This window comes from Mirounga angustirostris, unplaced genomic scaffold (genome assembly GCF_029215605.1).
Source record: "Mirounga angustirostris isolate CCGP_5_RB_7025 unplaced genomic scaffold, mMirAng1.0.hap1 SCAF_4, whole genome shotgun sequence".
Taxonomy (NCBI): domain Eukaryota; kingdom Metazoa; phylum Chordata; class Mammalia; order Carnivora; family Phocidae; genus Mirounga; species Mirounga angustirostris.
Window position 1 is genome coordinate 177,076,844 of NW_026991712.1, and position 20,880 is coordinate 177,097,723.

General features: G+C 53.5%; 1 protein-coding gene and 1 pseudogene across 1 annotated transcript in view; one reads left to right on the forward strand and one right to left on the reverse strand.

Annotated features, from left to right (window-relative positions):
- IGSF21 (immunoglobin superfamily member 21) overlaps positions 1–20,880 on the reverse strand; it is a 236,111-nt gene that overhangs the window by 22,708 nt on the left and 192,523 nt on the right. The window contains exon 4 of the mRNA XM_045895505.2: positions 14,378–14,496. Coding sequence (XP_045751461.2) covers positions 14,378–14,496 — 119 coding nt within the window. The remainder of the gene's footprint in view (positions 1–14,377; positions 14,497–20,880) is intronic.
- LOC123858529 (large ribosomal subunit protein eL8-like) lies at positions 4,170–6,617 on the forward strand (annotated as a pseudogene).

Consider the following 20,880-nt stretch of genomic DNA (forward strand, 5'->3'; position numbering starts at 1 on the left):
GATGTTTGCAGGGGTGACTGGGGGGGCGGATTTGCACCCGGAGTTGAGGGCCCACCGGGTCCCCAGGCACATAGTGGGTGGGGGTGAGGGTGGGGAGGGCACTTGCCCATCATCTGTGCTCATGGTGGTCACTCTGGGGCACGGTCCATGCTAAATGCTTTAATGCATTAAAGCCCCCGCAGAACCCAGGAAGGAGGGGTAATTATCCCCATTTTATGGAGGCAGAAACTGAGCCGTTCAAAGACAGTGATCCACCGGTGTTCGGCCGGCAAGGACCAAGGCTAGCTCTTGAACCGTGTCTGGCTTAAGTGCCCAGCCCAGGCTCACGACCCTGCACCGCCTGGCCCTGCGTCTCACGTGCTGTGGGCTTTCTCTCAAAGCATCGGTTTCCTCTGCAATGCAGTGACAGGGCTGGACCCTGTCACTGCTCACATCCGTGGCTCTGAGTGAGGCAGGTCTGGAGGGAAGCTACAGAGGAGGGTTCAAGGTGACCAGCTGTGAGGCAGTGGGGCTGGTCAGCAGAGAAGGGCCAGCCCCACCCCCTTCACGGGGATCCTCAGGAGTCGGGGGCTCTCCTCTGATGGGCCTGGGTTGTGTCTGCTCCCAGCCTATGAGGCTTAGCCATGTACCACCTCCTCTATGAAGCCCTCCTGATGCCTCCTCCTGGAGGAGACCCTCTCCCTGGGAACTCCCACATCCCTCAGCTTGCACCCTAGCCCTCCCCTCGCCCCCCAACTTATTTTCCTCCTGCTGGATTCTGGAAACCTGTGCTCTTCTCTGGCTCCCTCATCCTTCAGGGACTCCTGCGGAGCAGACACCGGGTCTCATATCCTTCCATTGTCCCCAGAGCCTAGAGGTCAGGCTCCGGATGCAGAGACAGGGACTGAGAATCTCCATGTGTCACTCAGTAGCCACAGGATCGTGGGACAGTGGCTTCATCTCTCTGAGCCTCAGACTCCTCATCTACAAAATGGGGAGAACTGCAAGCACTCCCTCAGCAGCACACGTGGGCATCAAACAGGAGAAGGCTCATAAGGCACCTAGGACAATGCCTGGCACGTAATAAGCCCTCGGTCAGTGCTAGCTTTTGCCGTGAAGATGATCGTGATTATTAGGATTATTTGTTTTTAAGATTATCGCTCCCGGGGAGTGAGTGAGGTAATCCTGCCTCCTCAGCGACAGATGGGGAAACTGAGTCCAGGGGTGCCCTGCCAACTGGCAGCAGAGACAGGACGGCTGACTCCCAGGCCAACCCAGCCTGGTGTGTGGAGTTGGTCTCAGTTTCCCCTTCCGTACAGGAGGTGGTGGGATCCCTTCGATCTCCCCAGAAGAGGCTGCGGGTGCCAGACCCTGCTCCAGGAGCCGACTCACTGCTGCCCTGCCCTCCTTCCCAGCCTGGATACAGCTCTGTTAACACCTGTACCCTCAGACTCATGCCCGCTCCTTAAATCACTGGGCCTGAGGCACTGCAGTTTCAACAGCCACATATCACTTGTAATTAAGGGGCCTGTCCCAGGGAGAGGAAGTTTGCCTTCTGCCAGAGACACTAAATCCAGGTCCTGGTGATGGAGGGGATAAAGCATTGCACTGACCTAACACTTGTCAAGGTTTAATGATGCACCTGCAGGCCGGCTCCGGTGAGGCCCGGGAGGCTGGAGCCGAGAGGGGCAGGTAGTAGGTGCAGAGAGGCAACCGTGGGACAAGAATGGAGCCCCCTGGTCTGTGGGACACCGCAGGTCACGGGAGCAGGTGACGGCCTCAGGGGCGGGGGGGGGGGGGAAGGTGGCATCCTCAAGAGGGCACAGCGGGCCATTCTGTGAGAGGCTATACGGAGGCTCTTTAGCCAGGCGGTCTGGGTTTGAATACAAGCTCTGCAACTCGCTTGCTGGGTGACCTTGGGCAAGCTACTTAACCTCTCTGGGCCAGGTTTCTCATCATCAAAATGGGAATGATACAGGTACCTACCTCCTAGAGTAGTGAGGATTAAATGAATTAATATATTTAATATATTGGAGCCAGGTTTGGCACCCCGTAGCTGCAAAATTCACCTTTACTCTAGCATATACCCCGGCTGTCCCACATGAAGAGGAATCTCTCCGTCGTTCCCCCAAAGCAAGCACCCGCACAGCGGGGACTTACAATGTTGGTTGAAGCGTGAGCAGTGAATGGGCGGATGGTCTGCTTCCCGCACAGAAATCCTGACGACACTAGCTCAGTGGCCCTATGGACAAGATGCACACACCAGTACACGCTGCTCGACGAAGCTGCCTGCCCCTTCCAGCCTCCCTTACCGGTCAGAGAGGTCACGTAGCTTTCCAAATCACACCCGACGTGCCCTTCGGAGGGAGGCCTTGTCTCCACCCTGGCTGAGGGCCTCAGCTCCCCACAGAGGAAGACATCAGAGAACGTTTGGGTTCATACTCTAGGCTTCCCTTCATGAGCAGACTCAGCTTTCTCTTCTGTAAAATGGGGATACTGATCTTGCTGACTTCCCAGATGGCTGAGCTGACGGGGCAGCCCAAATATTCCATGCTGTCCCTGTTGAGAGGAGTGCTGGCCTCTGGCCTAGGCCCGTGTGGCCACCATATTGCCCCCCACTCAGAGAGGAGCGATGTGCCCCCTTCTTCCTGGCAGCCTCATGTAGAGGGAAAACTGGGGGCTCTTCTTCCAGCAGACCTGAGCTCAGATCCCAGCCCACTCACTGCTGTGGAATGTTTGGAAGGTTCTCCACCCTCTGAGCAGTGCATAGTGCCCACTGTCACTGAGGCAGCATGGGGCTAGCCTGCGGTGGGGAGACTAGAGGTGGGACTGAGGAATGGAATGTGCTGGGCCTGTTGCTGAGTGCACAGTGGGCGGCCGGCCGTCAAGGGCATGCCTCCTTTGCAGGGCTGTGTTCAGACAGGGAGGGATAGAGGATTCTAGAGGCTTGTCTAGGAGGTGGTCAGCAGGCTCGGGCCTTTGGGGCTGAAGCTGGGAAGTGACTGTCCTTGGTCGATGACCCAGTTAGCTCCAAAGTGCTCCTCCGAGCCCCAAACCCATCTGTCTGGCCCCTGTCTGAACTGGCTCTTAGCTGGTGACCTGAGCTAGTGGCAGGCCTTTGGGCGGGCAGAGTAAGCATCCTTTCTCTGGGTCCCTGGCCAGGTGGAGGCTCTCCAGGCACTTAAGTGTGCTGTCTCTGAACATGCTCTGATGTCCATCCTGGATGGGCCTGGCCACCCCAGCCCCAGTCCTCCAGCCTCCGAGCCCTGCCAGCTTTCTCAGGCCCCTGCTGCCCATCACGCTGTCCCCTCAGAAGCTCCGAGAAGGGAGGAGGCCTCTCTACCCCAAAGCCCATCTCCTGCAGTTACCGTCTGCTGAGCGAGACCACAGGTCTCACCAATGCCTTCTCAGGGACCATCTCTGTCCAGGGCTGGGTCCCGCCACGTCCTCCCCATCTGTTCCCATCTTTCCAAATGATCCCCACGTCCTGTGGCTTCTGTCTGGAAATGCCTCGCATGTCCAGCCTCTACGGCCCAAGCCCTGGGCTGGCTGGGGCCGTTTCTCCCCCTCCGCTGCCTGCCCTGCCCTCAGAAGGCCGCCAGCCATCTCAATACACCATCCTCAACAGCCCCGTGGGCCAGGGACCTTCATGCCCCCGTTTCCAGATGACGTAACTGACGTTGGGGAGGAAAAGTCACAGCGAGACTGTGGAGGGGGTGACGTTGCTCTTTCCTGGTGTCCTCGGCCAGGGGCGGCGTGGGACGCCACGGTCCTCACTGCCAGGCTTGGAGAGCTCCCCCTGGCTGGGGTCACTTCCTGCGGCTCTGACCCCAGTCCCCCGCCCCGCTGACACTTCCAGGGTGGAGGTCAGGACAAGGTGAAAGTAAGCACTCACAGTAAGCTCCAGACACAGGACTTGGCATTTCCTGTCCCAACGCGGTGGCGGGGGGGGTTGCTACTGTAACCCCCATTTGGCAGACAGGGAAACTGAGGCCCAGGAGATGAAAGAAGCCACCTACCAGTGTAGGGCAGCGGCTCTGCTGAGGGCTTGGAGCCAGTCTGCCTGGGTTCAAATCCAGTTCCCCCCTTGCTAGGCCTGGGCCCTTGGGCACATTTGTTAGGCTCTCTGCTTCCACGCTTGGACAACGGGGAAGGGAATCGTGGGCCCTCCTTAGAGGGCTGTTAGGACAATGAGTGAGCAGGTGCGGAGCAGAACTGTGCCTGGCATGTAGTAAATGCTCAATAAACATTTGCTGCTTTTATTATTGGGAGTTCCAGAACTGGGCTTAAAATCTACGGCTGAATCCAAGGCCCATCCCCTTAGCCATTCCCCAGCTCTCTAAGGAAGTAAATGCTGTTTTTAGTCAACCTACTTGAATAGAGGAATAATTCTTCACTGGGGACCACCCAGCCCTCTCCTGGCTCTGGTTTGGAGGATCCTGAGCACTCACTGTCACTCACCAGAGCCGGTGGGAAGGGGGATGGGGAGGGGAGGGGGCTTGGAGGTGGGCTTGCTGGACATTTGCTTGGGAGACAGGAGTGCCCAGGCCTAGTCCTCAGGACCCTGGGGGTGTCTGGGGTGGGAGGTGGAGGTTTGGGTTTGCACCCTCTCCCTCTCAGCACCCCAAACTCCTCTGCGGCTCTGGCTTGGATCCCAACCCACCCCCTATCTCCTCCCCCTCCTCCTCTTCCTGATAGCAGCCTCGCTCCCCGCTCCCCAGAGCCTGTGGCCACTGCAGTCGCCTGGGGCCAGTTCCTGCAATTAGTGTAGGGTCAGCAGGTGGCTCCTCCACTCAGGCTCCAAGATAAGGAATGAGCCGATCATTTCCCACCCAGCAGGCATCATGGGCTATGGAGAGGGCTTCGTGGCAGCTCTGAGTCTCGCCTCCCAGCTACCCTGCTTGGGGTGCCCCAGGGACTCTGAGATCAGCGGCCTCCCTCTACGGACCTAAGCTGTCCCCTGGCCTGCCACATACCCGGGGCATGTGCTGGATCTGCCTATGAGGCGCACATCTCCCCACGGCTGTCCTGCGCACAGGCAGGCTTCTCAAAATAGGTTCGGCAAATTGCCACCTGCTTTCTTGCCAGTGTCCTTTAGAGGCAGAGTTGTGTTTCTTCTTGTTGTTTAGGCCTATGGCAGCAACTCCAGGTCTTTGAGGAGTGCAGGCTCTGCCCTCAGGCCTCGCATCCCCCATCCCCTTGGAGTCATAGACATTTCTCCTTCCCAGGTCACGAGAGGTCCTTGACACTCCAATTATTGGTCCTGGGAACGTGCTCCTTTTTCTAGAGAGGAGCACCAGGGTAGGTGTCCAGAGGATAGGGTTCAGGAATCTGGTCTTAGAAAGCAGAGCTCCGGATCTCTAGAAATCCTAGGTTCTGGCCTGGCCTCATGGAAGTGAGCTCAGCTCTGTCACACGCTGTAGTCTCCTTTTCCCTGGGAGCACTGACCAGCCCGGGGTGAGCTTTTCTTCACGGGAAAGCTCGAGGGATGGGCCCCAGGAGGACTTCCCGGGGACTCGCTGCCCCGTCACATGGCAGGGGAGTGACAGAGCCAGGCTGGAGATGCCCAGATGGCTTTAAAAAGCATCTGGAATACATACATGAGGAAAGACGTAGAGGTCAATGGAACAGAATAGAGTCCAGAAATAAACCCTCACACTTAACAGTCAATTGGTTCTTGGCAAAGATGTCAACACAATTCAGTGGGGGAAAGAAGATTGTGTTCAAAAATGGCACAGAGATAACTGGACATCCACCTGTAATTGATGGAGGCAGAGGCCTCCTCCACAGCACGTACAGAAATTAACCTGAAGTGGATCATAGTTTTCTGTCTCCTCCAGCCGTCCAAGATGCTGAAAGAAGGCGAAGGGGAAGAAGGTGGTTCTGGCCCCTGCAGTTGTGAAGAAGCAGGAGGCCAAGAAGGTGGTCCATCCACTGCTTGAGAAAAGGCCCAAGAATTCTGGCATCAGACAGGACATCCAGCCCCCAAGGGACCTCACCCACCTTGTCAAATGACCACACTACATCGGACTGCAGCGGCAAAGGGCTCTTCTCTATAAATGTCTCGAAGTGCCTCCTACAATTAACCAGTTCCCCCAGGCCTTGGACCGCCAAATAGCTACTCAGCTGCTGGCCCACAAATGCAAACCAGAGACATAGCCAGACAAGAAGCAGAGATTGTTGGCCCCGGGCTGAGGAGAAAGCTGCCGGCAAAGGGGAGGTCCCCACTAAGAAGCCACCTGTCCTTCGAGCTGGGGTTAATACTGTCACCACCTTGGTGGACAACAGGAAGGCTCAGCTGATAGTGATTGCACATGCTGTGATTCCACCGAGCTGGTTGTCTTCCTGCCCGCCCAGTGTCGTAAGATGGGGGTTCCCTACGGTATCATCAAGGGGAAGGCCGGGCTGGGGGTTCTGGTCCACAGGAAGATCTGCACCATTGTCGCCTTCACATAGGTTAACTGAAAAGGCAAAGGAGCACTGGCTAAGCTGGTGGAAGCCATCAGGACTGATTACAATGACAGATAGGATGAGATCCGCCGTCCCTGGGGAGGCAATGCCCGGGTCCAAAGTTGGTGGCTCTCATTGCCAAGTTGGAAAAGGCAAAGGTGAAAGAACTGGCCACCAAACTGGGCTGAGTGGACGCTGTTGAATTTTCTGTACATAAAAGTAATAAAAAGTTCTCTTCTGGCCAGTGTCAGAAAGAAAGAAAGAAAGAAAGAAAGAAAGAAAGAAAGAAAGAAAGAAAGAAAGAAAGAAAGAAAGAAAGAAAGAAGGAAAGAAGGAAAGAAAGAAAGAAATCATAAAGCTAAATGTAAGAGTTTTAAACTATTAAAACTCTTAGAAGAAAAACAGGAGTAAATTGTGACCTTGGGTTAGGCAAAGCCTTCTCAGCTAGGACACTAAAAGCACAAGCAACCGAGAATAAATAGATGGAGTGAACTTCGTCCAGAGGAAACCCTTTCATCCTTCAAAGGACATCAGTAAGAAAGGGAAAAGATAATTCACAAAAGGGGAAAAGATATGCAAATGTTACATCTGATAAGACCCTTGTATCTGAAATAAAGAAAGCGCACAGCTTAATGATGAAAAGACAAATAACCTAGTTGAAATGCGCCCACGATCTGAAGGTATTTCTGCAGAGAAGGTATCCAAATGGCTACAAAGCACATGAAAAGATGATCAACATCATTAGTCGTTAGAGAAACACAAATCAAAACCTCAATGAGAACCACTTCACGTCCACCAGGACGGCTGTAATCAACAAGGCAGGTAGTGGGAGCTGGTGAGGATCTGGAGAGATGGGGACCCCCACGGCGCTGGAGCATAAGTAAAATGGCACAGCTGCTTGGAAGTCAAAAGGTTAAACTCAAGAGTTACGATTTGGTCCAGCAGTTCCACTCCCGGGTATGCACCCAAGAGAACTGAAACCATACGGTCACACAAAAACCTGTCTGTGAACAATCACAGGAGCATTTTTCATAACAGCCGAAAAGTGGAGATGTCCTTCAACTGGTGACTGTATAAAAGAAATGTCATGTATCATACGATGGAATATCACTCAGCCATAAAAAAGAATGAGGGATTGAGGTGTGCAAGAGTGACAAAGACCACGTATTGTATGATCCCATTTATATGAAATGTCTGGGCCAATCCATAGAGCTAGAAAGTAGATTGGTAAGGGTTGCCTGGGCGTTCGACTCTGATTTGGGCTCAGGTCATGATCTCAGGGTTGTGGGATGGAGCCCTGCATTGGGCTCTGCTGCACTCAGTGGGGAGCCTGCTTGGGATTCTCTCTCTCTCTCTCTTTCTCCCTCTGCCCCTCCCCACCACTCATGTGCCCTCTCTCTCTAATAAAAAAAAAAAAAAAGGAAATTATATTGGTGATTACTTTAGCCTGGGGCAAGGGGTATGGGATGGGGAGTCATTATAATGGGTATAGATTTAAAAAAATCTTCTAAAATTGGTTGCACAACTAAAAGTGTTTGCACAACTCTGTGAGTAGGCTAAAAACCATTAAATTGTATGCTTTAAATGAGTGAATTATACGTTATATGAATTATAGCTCAATAAAACAGTTTTGAAAAAAAGCACCAGATGCACTTAATAAAAATTCAGTAAAACATACTGAAAAAAATAAAAAGTGTGCTATGCAAAGTTGATTAACAACTGTTCTCTACAGGGGGACCCTGTGTCACCTGGCCCCAGGTTTTGAAAGCATTTGGTGTGGTTTGGTGCCATTATGGCCTTGGGTTCCAAAATTCTACCTTTAGTTGGCCACCGTCACTTGAAAGCCTTCAGAAGAGACATAGGGATCCCAAAATAGAACATTTTATTAGTGCTTGTTAGTATGTTATGACTTCTAGAAGAGCAGAATGGGTACGTGGGTAGGATGTCTTTGCCTTTGCTCTACCACTGGCTGGCTGGGTGTCTTAGGCAAGAGACGTACCTATCAGTTTCCTCATCTGGCAAAGAAATGGCAGTACCCATCTCACAGAGCTTTTGACATTATGGGATAAGTTAGTTTATGAAGACCTTAGCCCAGTGCATGGCATATTAGTAAATGCTCAGTGAAGGGTACCGCACGTGCTTGGGAGTCAGATGTCAATCCTCCTCTGATGCTATTTCTTGGCTCAGCGACGGTTGTGGATTCAAAATGTGCCTCAGAGAAAGACGTGTTGAAGTCCTAACCCCCAGCACCTGTGAATGTGATCTTATTTGGAAAAAGGGTCTTCGTACATGTGACCAAGTTCAGATGAGGTCGTACTGGATGAGGGTGTGCTTTCGTCCAATGCCTGGTGTCCTTAGAAGAGGGAGATGTGGACACAGAGACCCAGACCCACAGAGGGAGGCCGCCCCGTGAGGACAGAGGCAGAGGCTGGAGGGATGTATCTACAAGCCAAGGAAGGCCAAGGACCACCGGCCACCACCAGGAGCTGGAAGAGGCAAGGAAGGATCCTTCCCTAGAGCTTTCAGAGGGAGCGTGGCCCGGCCGACACCTCGATTTCAGACTTCTGGCCTCCAGAACTATGAGGGAATATACTTCTGTGACTTTCAGCCCCCCAGAGTGATCCTTTGTTACTGGCATCCTGGAGCATCCAGCGCCGGGGTCAGCCTGGGCTTCTGCATCCGTACCGTGAGCTGGACATCTCCCTCGATGGCACCTAAACTCCACGAGGCGAAGACTTTCCTCGTTCTGCACTGCATCCTCAGCACCCGGAACTGTGCTTGGCCCCGGGCAGATGCCGAGTCAGGCAGTGTGGGATCAGGTGCATGAAGGCCTCAAGTCCACGCACTCAGGCCTCACCTTCTCGGAGGGGCCTTGCTGAGCACCCTGTTTAAAATACCCGCCTTGCCCCAGGCTGTGCTTGCTTCTGCTTCGCTCGACCACCCTCTGACATCCATGGGCACCAGCGGTCTCCTTCTTCAGGTCTGCCTCCCTTCCTGCATGGTCCAGTCCAGGAGGGCGAGGAATTTTGTCTGGCTCATTACTGAAGCTGAATTCCAGTACCTACAACAGCGCCTGGAATGTACTAGATGCTCAATAAATGTCTGTTGCATAAATGAACAAATGAAGGACAGATGAATGAATGAATGAGATTCAGAATGCCTGCGTGCGGACATCCAAGTGACCTTCTAATCCATTTTAACAGAAAACTATTCTGATGTTGTTTTTACTAGGAAAAAAGTTCGGTACTGGACCGTCCATGTCACAAGTGGACACTGACCTGGATTTGGACTCAGGTCTGCTGGACCCCAAGGCAGGTGCTCCTTTCAGAGGGTTTGAATAGTGAGGGGCCTGGGGTCGAAGTGGATGAGCAGCCCCATGGGGCCTGGGGCACAGGAACCGTCTGAATTTTTGAGTGCCAAGTGTTCCTGGTTGGGGCTCGGTCTCACGGAGGTCCCCGCTGTCTCAGCTCTGCACAGGTCCCCCTCGACCCCATGCTCACTTGACCTTTGCAGTCCTAATAGCTTTTGTGTCAAAGGTGGAGACGTGTCCCTTGGGAGCTCAGAGATACTATTAGGTGCACAAGCTCTGGGCTTGGGCAGACCTGGGGGGCCCCCCAGCTCTCACGTGGGGGAGCCCCTTAAACCCTTAAACCCCCTTCTCTCATCTGTGAAATAGGATGACGGGGCCTATATCTCGGGGGACACTCGTGAAGGTCGTATGATCAACAGTGCGCCGGACGCTCCGTGCACAGGGCCAGCCACACAGCCTGTGCTTGATGGAAAGTGGCCTTGATTATTCGCTGTGGGTTGAAAGGGCCCCCTCGGTGGCAGGTCTGTATGGAGAGGATGGCAGAGACACCTTGCCTCTTGGTCTTCCGGCGGAACCAGGAGAGCAGCGTCTTTCGGCGTGGGCACGGGTGGGGGTGTCTGGGCTCACATTTAATTGATTGTAACATCTCACCCTTAACATGCTCCCCGCATAACCTGCACCCCCAAGAAGAGCCTCTGCAATCCTTCCGTGACTGTGTATAATGCGTTCCTGGAGCCCAGCACGTAGCTTTCAAATTGGCTTACAATTTATCTGCAGCTCGGATAAAAACGTTTTAATGACTATGGGCGGCACAAACCCTCGGTGTCACCCACGGGGCTCCCAAATGTCTTTTCCCACCACATAGCGGGGATGTTACAGGCGTGAAATTACAGCCGCTCTCACATTTTGATCTGCACCCTGAGGCCCGTGGAAACAGCACGGTAGAATGTGCTGGATGCAGATGCAGTGGCGGAAGACGGGAGGCCAGCCTCTCCCGCACAATTGCTCTGTGCTTGGGATGCGTGCGAGGCTGTGGGACGGGCCCTGCTCCTCGTCTCTCTTCCCCCCACCGTCCTAGGAAGCTTCCCTTGGCCCCCAAATCGAGGAGAGGGCCACTGTTGGTGGCCATGGTCCTTAGGGTCCTTAGGGTCCGTTGTCGCTCAAAGGAGACCCCAGCTTTCAATGGCCTCCACTCGCTTGGAGGGAGGGTGTTGGTGAGTGCGCGTGCGTGCGTGAGTGTGTGTGTATGACGAGGGTCTATGTGTGCCATGTCACCGGCCAAGGCAAGGAGCTGACTGTAGTGCTTGACACCTGCCCTGAAATATATTTAAAGGGGTGGGTCAGGGAGGGGAAGGCAGAGTCACCCAATTTTCAAGTCTTTCTAATTGAGCCCGATGTGTAACCGACATGATCCGTATTTGTCGTGAGAGATACTGAGCACTCGGAAGGTGCCGGGCGCTGGGCTCAGGGCACTCTGTCCTGGAGATCATCTCACTGAATGGCCCCACCTTGCCCGAGCCGCTTCCTTCTCCGAGCCTGGGTCTGGGTGACAGGTACAGTGCGGTCTCAGCCTATGGAACCTCTTGGCCGCCTCATCTGGGCTAGGAGCTTTGCAAATATCATTCATTCATTCATTCATTCAGTTAAAGGTTTATTTATTTATTATTTTAGAGAGAGAGAGTGCAAGGGGGTGGGGCAGAGGGAGAGAATCTCCAGCAGACTCACTGCTGAGCACAGAGCTGGATTCGAGGCTCCCACAACCCTGAGATCATGACCTGAGCCAAAGCTCTGAGTCGGACACCTAACCAACTGAGCCACCCAGGAGTCCTGCAAACTTTATTTAAATTAAAAAAAAAAAAAAAAACCAACCTTACAACTACTCTAGGGGGTAGCCACCCTTGTCCCTATTTTATAGATGGGGAACTGAGGCCCAGAGAGGCTAATGAACACAATGATGGATCTGGGATTCAGCCTAAAACCTGCGTGTCTTAATGTTGTATAACAGGGATTATAACATCTACTGGCTCACAGGGCTGTCGCCAGGATTCCACAACATAATGCACACGAAGCCAGAAGCTCATGCACTGTAGGCACAGCCTGGGGACAGACAGTGGCTGTGTTGTCGGCTCAGCTGCAGCCTTAGTGAGCATGGGGGGACCTGCCCCATCAGGAGACAGCTAGGCCAGGACCACCAACAGCAAGCACAATGACCTCTATGCAGTGGGTCCGTCAGAGGATTGACCAAGGTGAGTGCTATTTCAGTAAGAATCCTGCCCATGGACACCCTGAATTTCCAGAGGTCAGAGTCTGGGGCCACTGGGGGGTCTGCCCCTCCCCGGTCTCCCCAACAGCCTCAGCCTCCTGCTCAGTAACTGGGATCTCATCAGCTGTCTGCCCCATCCCACATGGCTGTTACCTTCTGTCGGGAGGAGCCCAGAGGTTCACAGTTCCTTGCTGCCCAGACAGCGAGATCGGAGGAGAAAAGTCTCCGCCAGCCGTGCCACAGGCGGAGAGAGAAGCCAGACCTGCCAGGAGCACACTGCCTTGCTCAGCCAGGACCATCAGGCCAGCCGAGCAGTTCTGGTCTGTCCCATAAGGTCTCTCTGCACCTTAGGTTCCTTGCTTAGCAGGTGGGATAATGGACTTAACAGATGTCAGAGCTAGGAGGGCTTAGGAGCATCTGGTTACACGTCCTCCTGGTGTATGGAGGAGAAGACAGGCCATGGAGGGAGAGCAACCTGCTCAGGGAGCTTTGGTGAATTAAGGAGAAGTGCGGGCCTCCTGGAGGAGGGGGCTTTTGAGGACCCTGTCCTTGCTCACATAGAGAGAAGCCTCAGCTGGAGTGTCTCTACTGTTTCCAGGGGTACAACAGCCGGTGTGAGAGGCAAGATGCCTGGCTTCCAGCCCCAACACTGGACTGCCATCACAGGACGGTTTTGTGATCCTGGCTGTGTGACCTTAGGTAGGCTGCTTGCTTTCTCTGTCCCTCCATATCTGTGTCTGCAGAATGGGACCAATAATACTAGTGCCTACCCTAGGGTGGGTTGTGAGGACTGAATGACATAACATGGAAAGCACAGCCAGAAGCCTCCAAGGGACCCTCCTTGGGTCCTCCCCCTAAACTAGCTGCCACCCCACCTGCAGCCACTCTATCCTATCACCTGCCTGATTTTCTGCCCAGGATTTGGCACTGTCCACAGTTCTCTCTTAGGCATCTATGTGTGTTTTATGCTTGGCTCATGCACAGGATACAACTCCCCAAGGACCTTGTCCTATTGAAAGAGTATGTCCATTACCTAGCGCATAGTAGGTGCTCAAGAAATATCTGATGGATGAATGATTACGTACATGTCCCTCATCAGACTGGGAGCCCCTCAATGGTGCACACTGAGTTTTGTTCTTCACCAGATTCCCTGGGCTCACTAGCCCAGGGCCGGGCACCAACAAGCCTCCTTCAGTGAAGGGAGGGAGGTCTTCCTGGCACAGTCACCTCCCCGCCACGGCCCATCCCCCAGGAAGCCACGAAGCCAGAACGCACCATGTGCTGCCACTGCGGGAATCAGTGTCCCTCTGGAGGTCTGGCCTTTGGAGGCTTTCAATTTCCCTAGAAGCGGTGGCTTTCCTCAGGGCCTTTATGCTTGCATTGATTGCCTGACTATGACAAACTTTATTTCCCTGGTAAATATCATTCGATAAGAAAATCAGAGAACGCTGGAGCCCGGAGTCGGGGCCAAGTCCCTAGAATTCTGGCAGCAGAATCGGAGAACGTGCCTGAGGAGAACGTCAGCAGTGCCAGAGGCTGCTGAGACCGCTGGGAGCAAGGCCTTTGTTTGACAAATGGAGAAACCGAGGCTGGGGTGGGGACACAGCCAGCCAGCATTACTATCCCCATCTTGCAGATGGAGAAACGGAGGCACAGATACAGGGTCAGACCCCAGGACGCTCTGACACCGAGTCCAGTGCACGTTCTTACCGATCACTCGATGCTTCCATGCCCCAGGAAAGGCCAGGGGAGATTCAGGGTCAGAATCACTCTCTGCAGCCCATATGCATCACCTCCCCCAGGGAGGCTCCCAGATTATCCTGCCCCCAGGGGGGGACCCTACCCCACTGCACTGTTCCCACGGGCCCTTCTATGAACGTGGCTCTTGGCTTCAGCCTGGAAAGGTGCTCCCTCCCTGTGTCCTCACTGGGCCACAGGGCCCAGAGCTGGGGGTCCTGCATCCCACCCCTGCCTTACAGAAGTGGACACTGAGGTCTGCTGCTCCCCTGGGAAGCCCTCATTCTGCTGTCAGCTCCTCATTTGTCCCAGTCAAGGTGTCAGAGCCCCTTCAAAGTGCCCAGGCCATGAGGATCCAGGGACAAGGCCCGGCCCTGCCTTGTCCTGGGAGGAGGAGGGCTTCCTGGGAGGAGAAGGGCTTCCTGGGAGGAAACCCTTGCGTGGTAAGGCCACAACTGTCCTACCTCGGCAGGGCCAGTCTCCTCGCTCCTTGAAGGCAAGAGTGGGAAAGAAGAGGGTTCACGGCCTCCCAGCAGACGTTTTGGCAGGTGGTTCCCAAGACAGCCCCTCTGTGCAGGGCGCACGCGCATGCACGCAGCTCCTTGCTGGGACCCTGGGGCCAGGGGCCCTGCACTCACCCATGACGTTGAGGAAGATGTTGCCCGATGCCAGGACCACCTTCTCTCTTGTGGCGCGGTCGTAGATGCCCACGTGGCATTCGTAGGGACCATTGTCTGAGATGCGGACCTCGGGCAGCCTGGGGGGAAGCAGGGGGGCAGGATGAAGGCCCATCATAGGGCCCTGGAAAGCGCAGTCCCCCATCACCCCGAAAACAACCTCCAAGCCCCACCGTTCAGCCTCTGTTCAACAGACGATCCTGGATCGACTACGTGCTCCTGTGCTACGCTGGGAGGGGGACAACATTTATGGAGCACCGACTGTATGCCAGGCCCTGTGTGCGACGCTCCAGGAGGTGAGGGTGTGGGGGCTGTGTGTCCAACCGGAGTTATATCTGTGCTCCTTTCAGTTTCTTGAGCTGCGGATGGTAAACGGTGCCCGCGCCTAGAGGACCCCGGGTATGACCGGGCTAAGAGGCATCTGACGTGTGGCACAGGCTCAAAGCTGTGCCCTAGAGCGTCACCTCATTCTGCCCTCCGCATAGGATCACTATGCCCACCTCGTAAACATGGAAACTGAGGCTCTAGAGGGGACACAGATGTCCCCCCGCCCACCCCCACCAATATGGCTAGTAAGAGCCAGGATGGGAATTTAAATTGCTCTTTAGGCAACTGCCTTGCTGTCCCTTTGGGTCCAGCCTTGGGGGATTGAGAAGAAACAGGAAACTTCTCATCTCCAAGGAGCCCCCGTCCCAGCGGATCAACACCGCCCATCCTTAAGGGTGGGCCTTTCCGAGCACAAAGCAGGGAGCAGCTGGTTCTGCCTGGGGTCCTCAGCAAGGAGCTGTGGCCTGGAGGGATGGGGGCTAGACCACTGCTGCATCAGGGAAATCTCTGGGTCCTCTGGCAAGTTCCAGCCTTCTCTGTGCCTAATCATGTTGCCAAAGGGGAGCCTCTTCTGGCCACAACTTAGAGGCAGTGGGGTCTCTGTGTTTGGGTCTCTGGTTGTAACACCACAGCACAAAACAGGAAGAAGCTCACGGTCATAGTCACGGTCATGAAGCCCTGTCCACCACACCGGCCCTTTAGTCCGATCAGAGAGCACGGTAGGGGAAGGAGAGGGCGGCAGTGAAGGGCGCAGGCTCTGGGTGTGGGTCAAGCCCTGCGCCCCCGAGGAGGGAGGTTCCTTGGATCTAGCTCTCTGTTCCCACCTCCTCATGGACACGTTGGCTCTCTACTCACCTAAAACACCCACTCCCATCAGCTTCTGCTGTGCTCTCCAACCTCAGATTCACTCTCTCCTCTCATGTCCACTGCCCCCTGCTTTGTCTCCCAGCTCCGTTCCCTCCTGACTCGGTGCCCCCCACTTCCCTCCTGACTCAGTGCCCCCCACCTCCCTCCTGACTCAGTACTCCCCACACCTGGGCTCTCAGCCTGCGTTCTACCCGCTGCTGGCTCAGAACTGAGCCAACACACATTAGCATAAGCAAACACCTTCATTTACATAGAATATGCAGAGGCTGACATCTGGTCTACCGACTGTCGTAAAAGGACTGGGAGAACGGGAGATTTTCATCAGGGAAACTGTGGGGAAGAGGCTGCTTTCCTCCCTTCCCCACCCTCAGGGGAGCACGCTGTCAGTGGGAACAGCAGGGGACTGGCTCCCCTTGGGAGCTATTCTGTTTGCTTGTAACTCAGCTAGGCTGGAAAAACAGCCCCTCTCCCGGGCACTGTTGCTGAGTGACGGTCGCCTAGAGTGACATATTTAGGTGACACTCGTAGGTATCAGTCATACAGTAAGTGAGTTGTGCAGGTGACATGTGCGCAGGCGACATACCCCTACAGAAACAGGCTCAGGAGACACGTGTAGCTGGCAGCCACCCAGGTGATGTAATGAGGTAATGGTGACAGGGTTGGCGCCCAGGTGGAAACGCGCAGGTAACTGCCATGTGGGTGATAAATGCAGAGGTGTTTAGATGACAGCAACACAGATTGCATGTTTAGGCCATTGCTACACTGATGACATGCTCAGGGGACAGTAACATAAGCAGTATGTTTGGGTGACTCCTGTAGGTGACACAGTGCAGGTGATAGAAGGTGGCTCAGGGGACACTTGGATTGGTGACTTGTGAAGAAGACGGCTTCCCCGCTTAGGACTCTGTACAGACTCAGGTGTTCCTTCACTGGGCTCCCTAGCTCCACCAATGGTCCCAGACCCTCTTGTGGGCACCATGCTCCATCTCCCCGACCACACTCAGTGGCCAAGTCCTGGGTGCTCCAACCTCCCAAATGCATCCCGCACTATATCCATCCCCATCCCCCCCCACCTTTTCTCACTTGGAATGTGGGCAGAATGTTAACTGGTTTTCCTGTCCCTGCTAATCTCCCTCTGGATCCATCCTGCAGGTAGAACCCAGATCTTTTCAGATGCAAATAGAATTGATGGCACTTCCCTACTAAAACCCTGTAGAGACTTCTCTCTGCTCTTAAAGATTAAGACCGGAGTCCTTATCTTGGCCAACCTGGTTGCTTCCTGACACATCTCCAGCGCCTCTTAGCCTTGCCCTCCTCCAGCTACAACGGTGTTCTTTCCATTCCTCTCATTGCCAAATGCCTTCTTAAAAGATAAACTTAATTTTGGAATCGTTTTAGATTTACAGAGAAGTTGCACAGAGAATAGAGCATTCCCATACATCCCTCACCCAACTTCCCTCATGAACGTCTTACACGACCGTGGTACAATTGTCAGACGAAGAAGCCAATGTTGGTTGATACATCACTAGTAACTCAAGTCTAGACTTTTTCTGGATTTCCCCAGTTTTTCCACTAACGTTCCTTTTCTGTTCCAGAATCCCATCCAGGACACCTCAGAGGTGACACAGGTTGCATTTAGCCCAGTGCCTTGATTCAGCACTTTTGCTTGCAACATTCTGTTCCGGGGAATGCTGTGTTCTCTTCCCCTGGCTGCATCCTTCAAGTTACAAAGGATTGGTCACTTTCTCAGGACCAGGTGAGTGTCGTGGTTGGATGGCATGAATGGCCCTGCTTGACAGCCTCCCTGTGTCCATGCCTCTGGCAATTGCCTTACAGTTCCTCCCATCTAAGGGTGGAATCTCTTTCCCATTCTTGGCCTTGTGACTTGTTTTGACCAATAGGATGTGTAAGAGTGATGGTGTGCAAATTCCAAGCCGAAGTCTCAAAAGAACTCTCTCTCTCTCTCTGTACCCCCCTGCCACTCTCTCCCCCCTCTCACTCCTGCTTCCTCCCTGAGAACAAGCCTCTGATATGGACAAGAGCACACAGACATGGAGAGAGGCCCCAGCTGGCCCAGCCATGCCAGTCAAGGTCAAACGCAAGAGTGAGCCTAGCCAACCCCTAGACTCATGAGCAATAATTCATGGACATTGCTTTAAGCCATCCAGGTTTGGGATGGCTCATTATGCAGCAATAGCGAACTGATAAAGCAGTACTTGTCTAAACTGTTACTTGATGACTTATGTCCGTGACTCTCGAACACCCTCCTCCCCTGCCACACCCCGTAAGCTCTGGGAAGGCGGGTCTGCCCCTGTCTGGTTTACCAGCATGTCCCACGACCATGCATGGTGCTTGCCATCATGGTAGGTACTCGTCAACATTCAGTACATGGGCAGCAACCTTCCAGGAGGCCGTGGAGTGAGCACGGAGAATGCTGTCTCCCTCTGTGCTGGAAAGCAGGTGCAGGGTCTCATTCTTATCTGCAGACCCAACAGTTTCCAGGGCACGGCTTTGCTTTGGACCAAACACCTCATCTGACCTTGTGCGCTCAGTGCTAGCTTTCTAAAGTAGATCAAGTGGCCCCAAGATCTCTCCCTAGATCTGAGTGGCGTTGAACTGCATGCTGGATAAAAGGCCTTGCACAGATAGCCGGGCCCTGAGGGGGCTGGGGCAAGAAGAGCAACTCTCATCAGCAATAGGCTCCGATCAATAAACTATTAATAACTGCAAAGGTTTCTGGCAAAATCAGTGTAGTGCAGTTTAGTGGTTGGAGCTTACCCACACTGACAGAGGCTCTGAAGGGCATGTAATTGTGTTTTTGAAAAACTGGACACAGAGATAGTGGGGGGGCGCCTCTGGTTGTCCCCATGGCCCCCGTGGCTCAGGTTAGGCCGTGCAAGGGCTGGTCATTGGGGCTTCTGCCAGGCTCAGGGCCAGCACAAGTGTGTAGGCCTACTCTGCGCCATGCCCCATGCTGAGTCTTGGGGGTGAGGGGCCAATACAGAGATGCCAAGGACTTGGTGCCTGCCCCCGTGCCTTTGCCCAGGCATCAGCTCCTGGGATCTTCCTTCACCAACTGGCAGGGGAGTTTGAGCGCTCTGGTACCGGAATTTGCCTCCACTGCTCTAGAGCGTATTTCTATTCTGAGCCCCACCACTATCCAGGTAATGAGAGCCATCTGCTTCCTCCCTGCTGAGAGAAACAGGATGGCCTTTTATTTTCCTAAATTCCCTTCCTCCAGCTTCTGGTGGGCCCCCTTAATTCCGTGGACTGCAGTCCCCTGAGCGAGTTGTGTTCACATTCTCCACACCTGACCCGACTTCATAGCCTCCGCTCACCTCTCCTTCCGTGGCTTTGTCTCTCCATTGGGAAGAGTCCTAGATTCGCACAGAATGGAGGTGGTGGACTTGGGAATAGGGGGCAGGACAGGGAGGACACAGAATGCATCTTTGAGTTTCCCTTGCTGTATCGTTAGGGAATCAGGTGATCCAGTGAGTGACATGTGCGGATATCAGAAGCCTAAATGAATGAACAAGACAAGTGCACTCAGAACAGAGCCCAGTGTGGGGTAGGCACTTGTCCGAATCTTCCCCCTACACCATTACACAATTACATTTTTAAACAAACTATTAAGTGCCAGAGGAGACACCAGGCACTGTCTGAAGTGTCGAGTATGTAGCCAAGAAGACAGGGCAACACTTTTCGATAGCAACACTGTAACACTACAAAACATCCTTTCTATCCAGTCTGCCTATATGTCTCCCCACTTCTTGGAAGAGGTTGGCTGGACATCAGTTAAGTTGTCCTAGGATCAAAGTCATCATGACGAACATCAGTCTCATCCTACCAAGTCTTAGGGCTAGCGCAATGTGTTAGGTCTGATGGCACCTCTATTACATATGGGTCTCCTGGGATCCTCGCCTCTTAAAAAATTTTTTTTGTTGTTTAAACTTTATTGAGGTATGATTGACAAACAATAAACTGTACACAAAGTTTACACATTTGATGGCTTTTGACATATGGAGACACCATTGAAACCCATTGCCACAATCAAGCTAGTGAACATATCTGTCACCCCCCCCCCCCGCCCCAAGTTTCCTGGTGTCCATTTGTAATCCCCTGGCACCCCAACCCCAGGCAACCACTGATCTGCTTTCTGTTCCTGTAGATCACGTTTCCTAGGGTTTCAGGTAAAGTGATTTCCTCTATGAGAAAAGTATGCATGGCATTTGTGTAGATGCTTCTGACCCTCTTTCCTTCTAATCTTCTCTCAGAAGAGAGGAGGTTGCAGGATAGGTGACAGACACCTGCTCTTTTCCTTCTCTCCCCTCTGCCCATTCTGTTCTGCCCGCAACCTCTCCACCTGTATTTCTTCTTGCCACCTCTCCCTGCTGGAGGCCCCTCTAGGTTATCCCCTCCCTACCTTGCTGCCAGAGTGATCTTATCACAGTGTGATCTGGAGGGTCCTTTCCCAACTTTGAACCTTCCCTGGGCTTCCATCCACTGGAGGATCAAGCCCAAACTCAGTGAGACTGAGACCATCTCTGATCTGGACCCAGAAAGGAAGGAGGAAGGGATGGAGGGAAGAAAGAAGCGTGTGGCTTCACATCTTTTGCCAAAATTCAACAATTAAATAAGAAGACTTGTCAGGACCAAACTTTTATAATCTACCCTATTTAAAAAGCATTTTGTAATTCAGATGTCTTCATTTATATACACAGTGTCTCATTCTGGGCTAGTGGAGAAGTTTCAGGTAGCGATTGGTCCTTTGAGGCTTTGCTTTAATGAAGAGAGGAGAGATCCTTTTCATTTGTGTAACCATTGTTTGCATGGAAACGGAGCTTGTGGGGGGCTGGGAAATAGTTCCTTCTTGCAAGTAGGTTAAACACACCCCCTGTAATCTTTTTAGCCTAGTGCCTGCCTCAGCTCTGCTCCCTGTCATCCCTGCTGGAAAGATCTCAAGTGGGAAGTAATGAAGTTTTATTGTTCGTGCATCTGCCATGCCTCCCGGATTGGCTGCACAGCCCCCAAGGCCCAGACCTTTTCTCTCCCTCCCTTAAATACCTGCTTACTCTCCAAGTCCACGGTCATGCTCCTGCAATGCTGGGGTAACTATTGCAGAATGCCCACTCCATCTCTGCGGAGCCTTGAGGCAGGGCTAATAAAAATGGCCATAAACTCTCTGGCTGCCATGGGTGCTATTGGGATGTCTGCTAATAAGACCCTTGGAGGTCTGCCGCTCTCTGGGAAAGGCGGGGCAGCAACTGGCC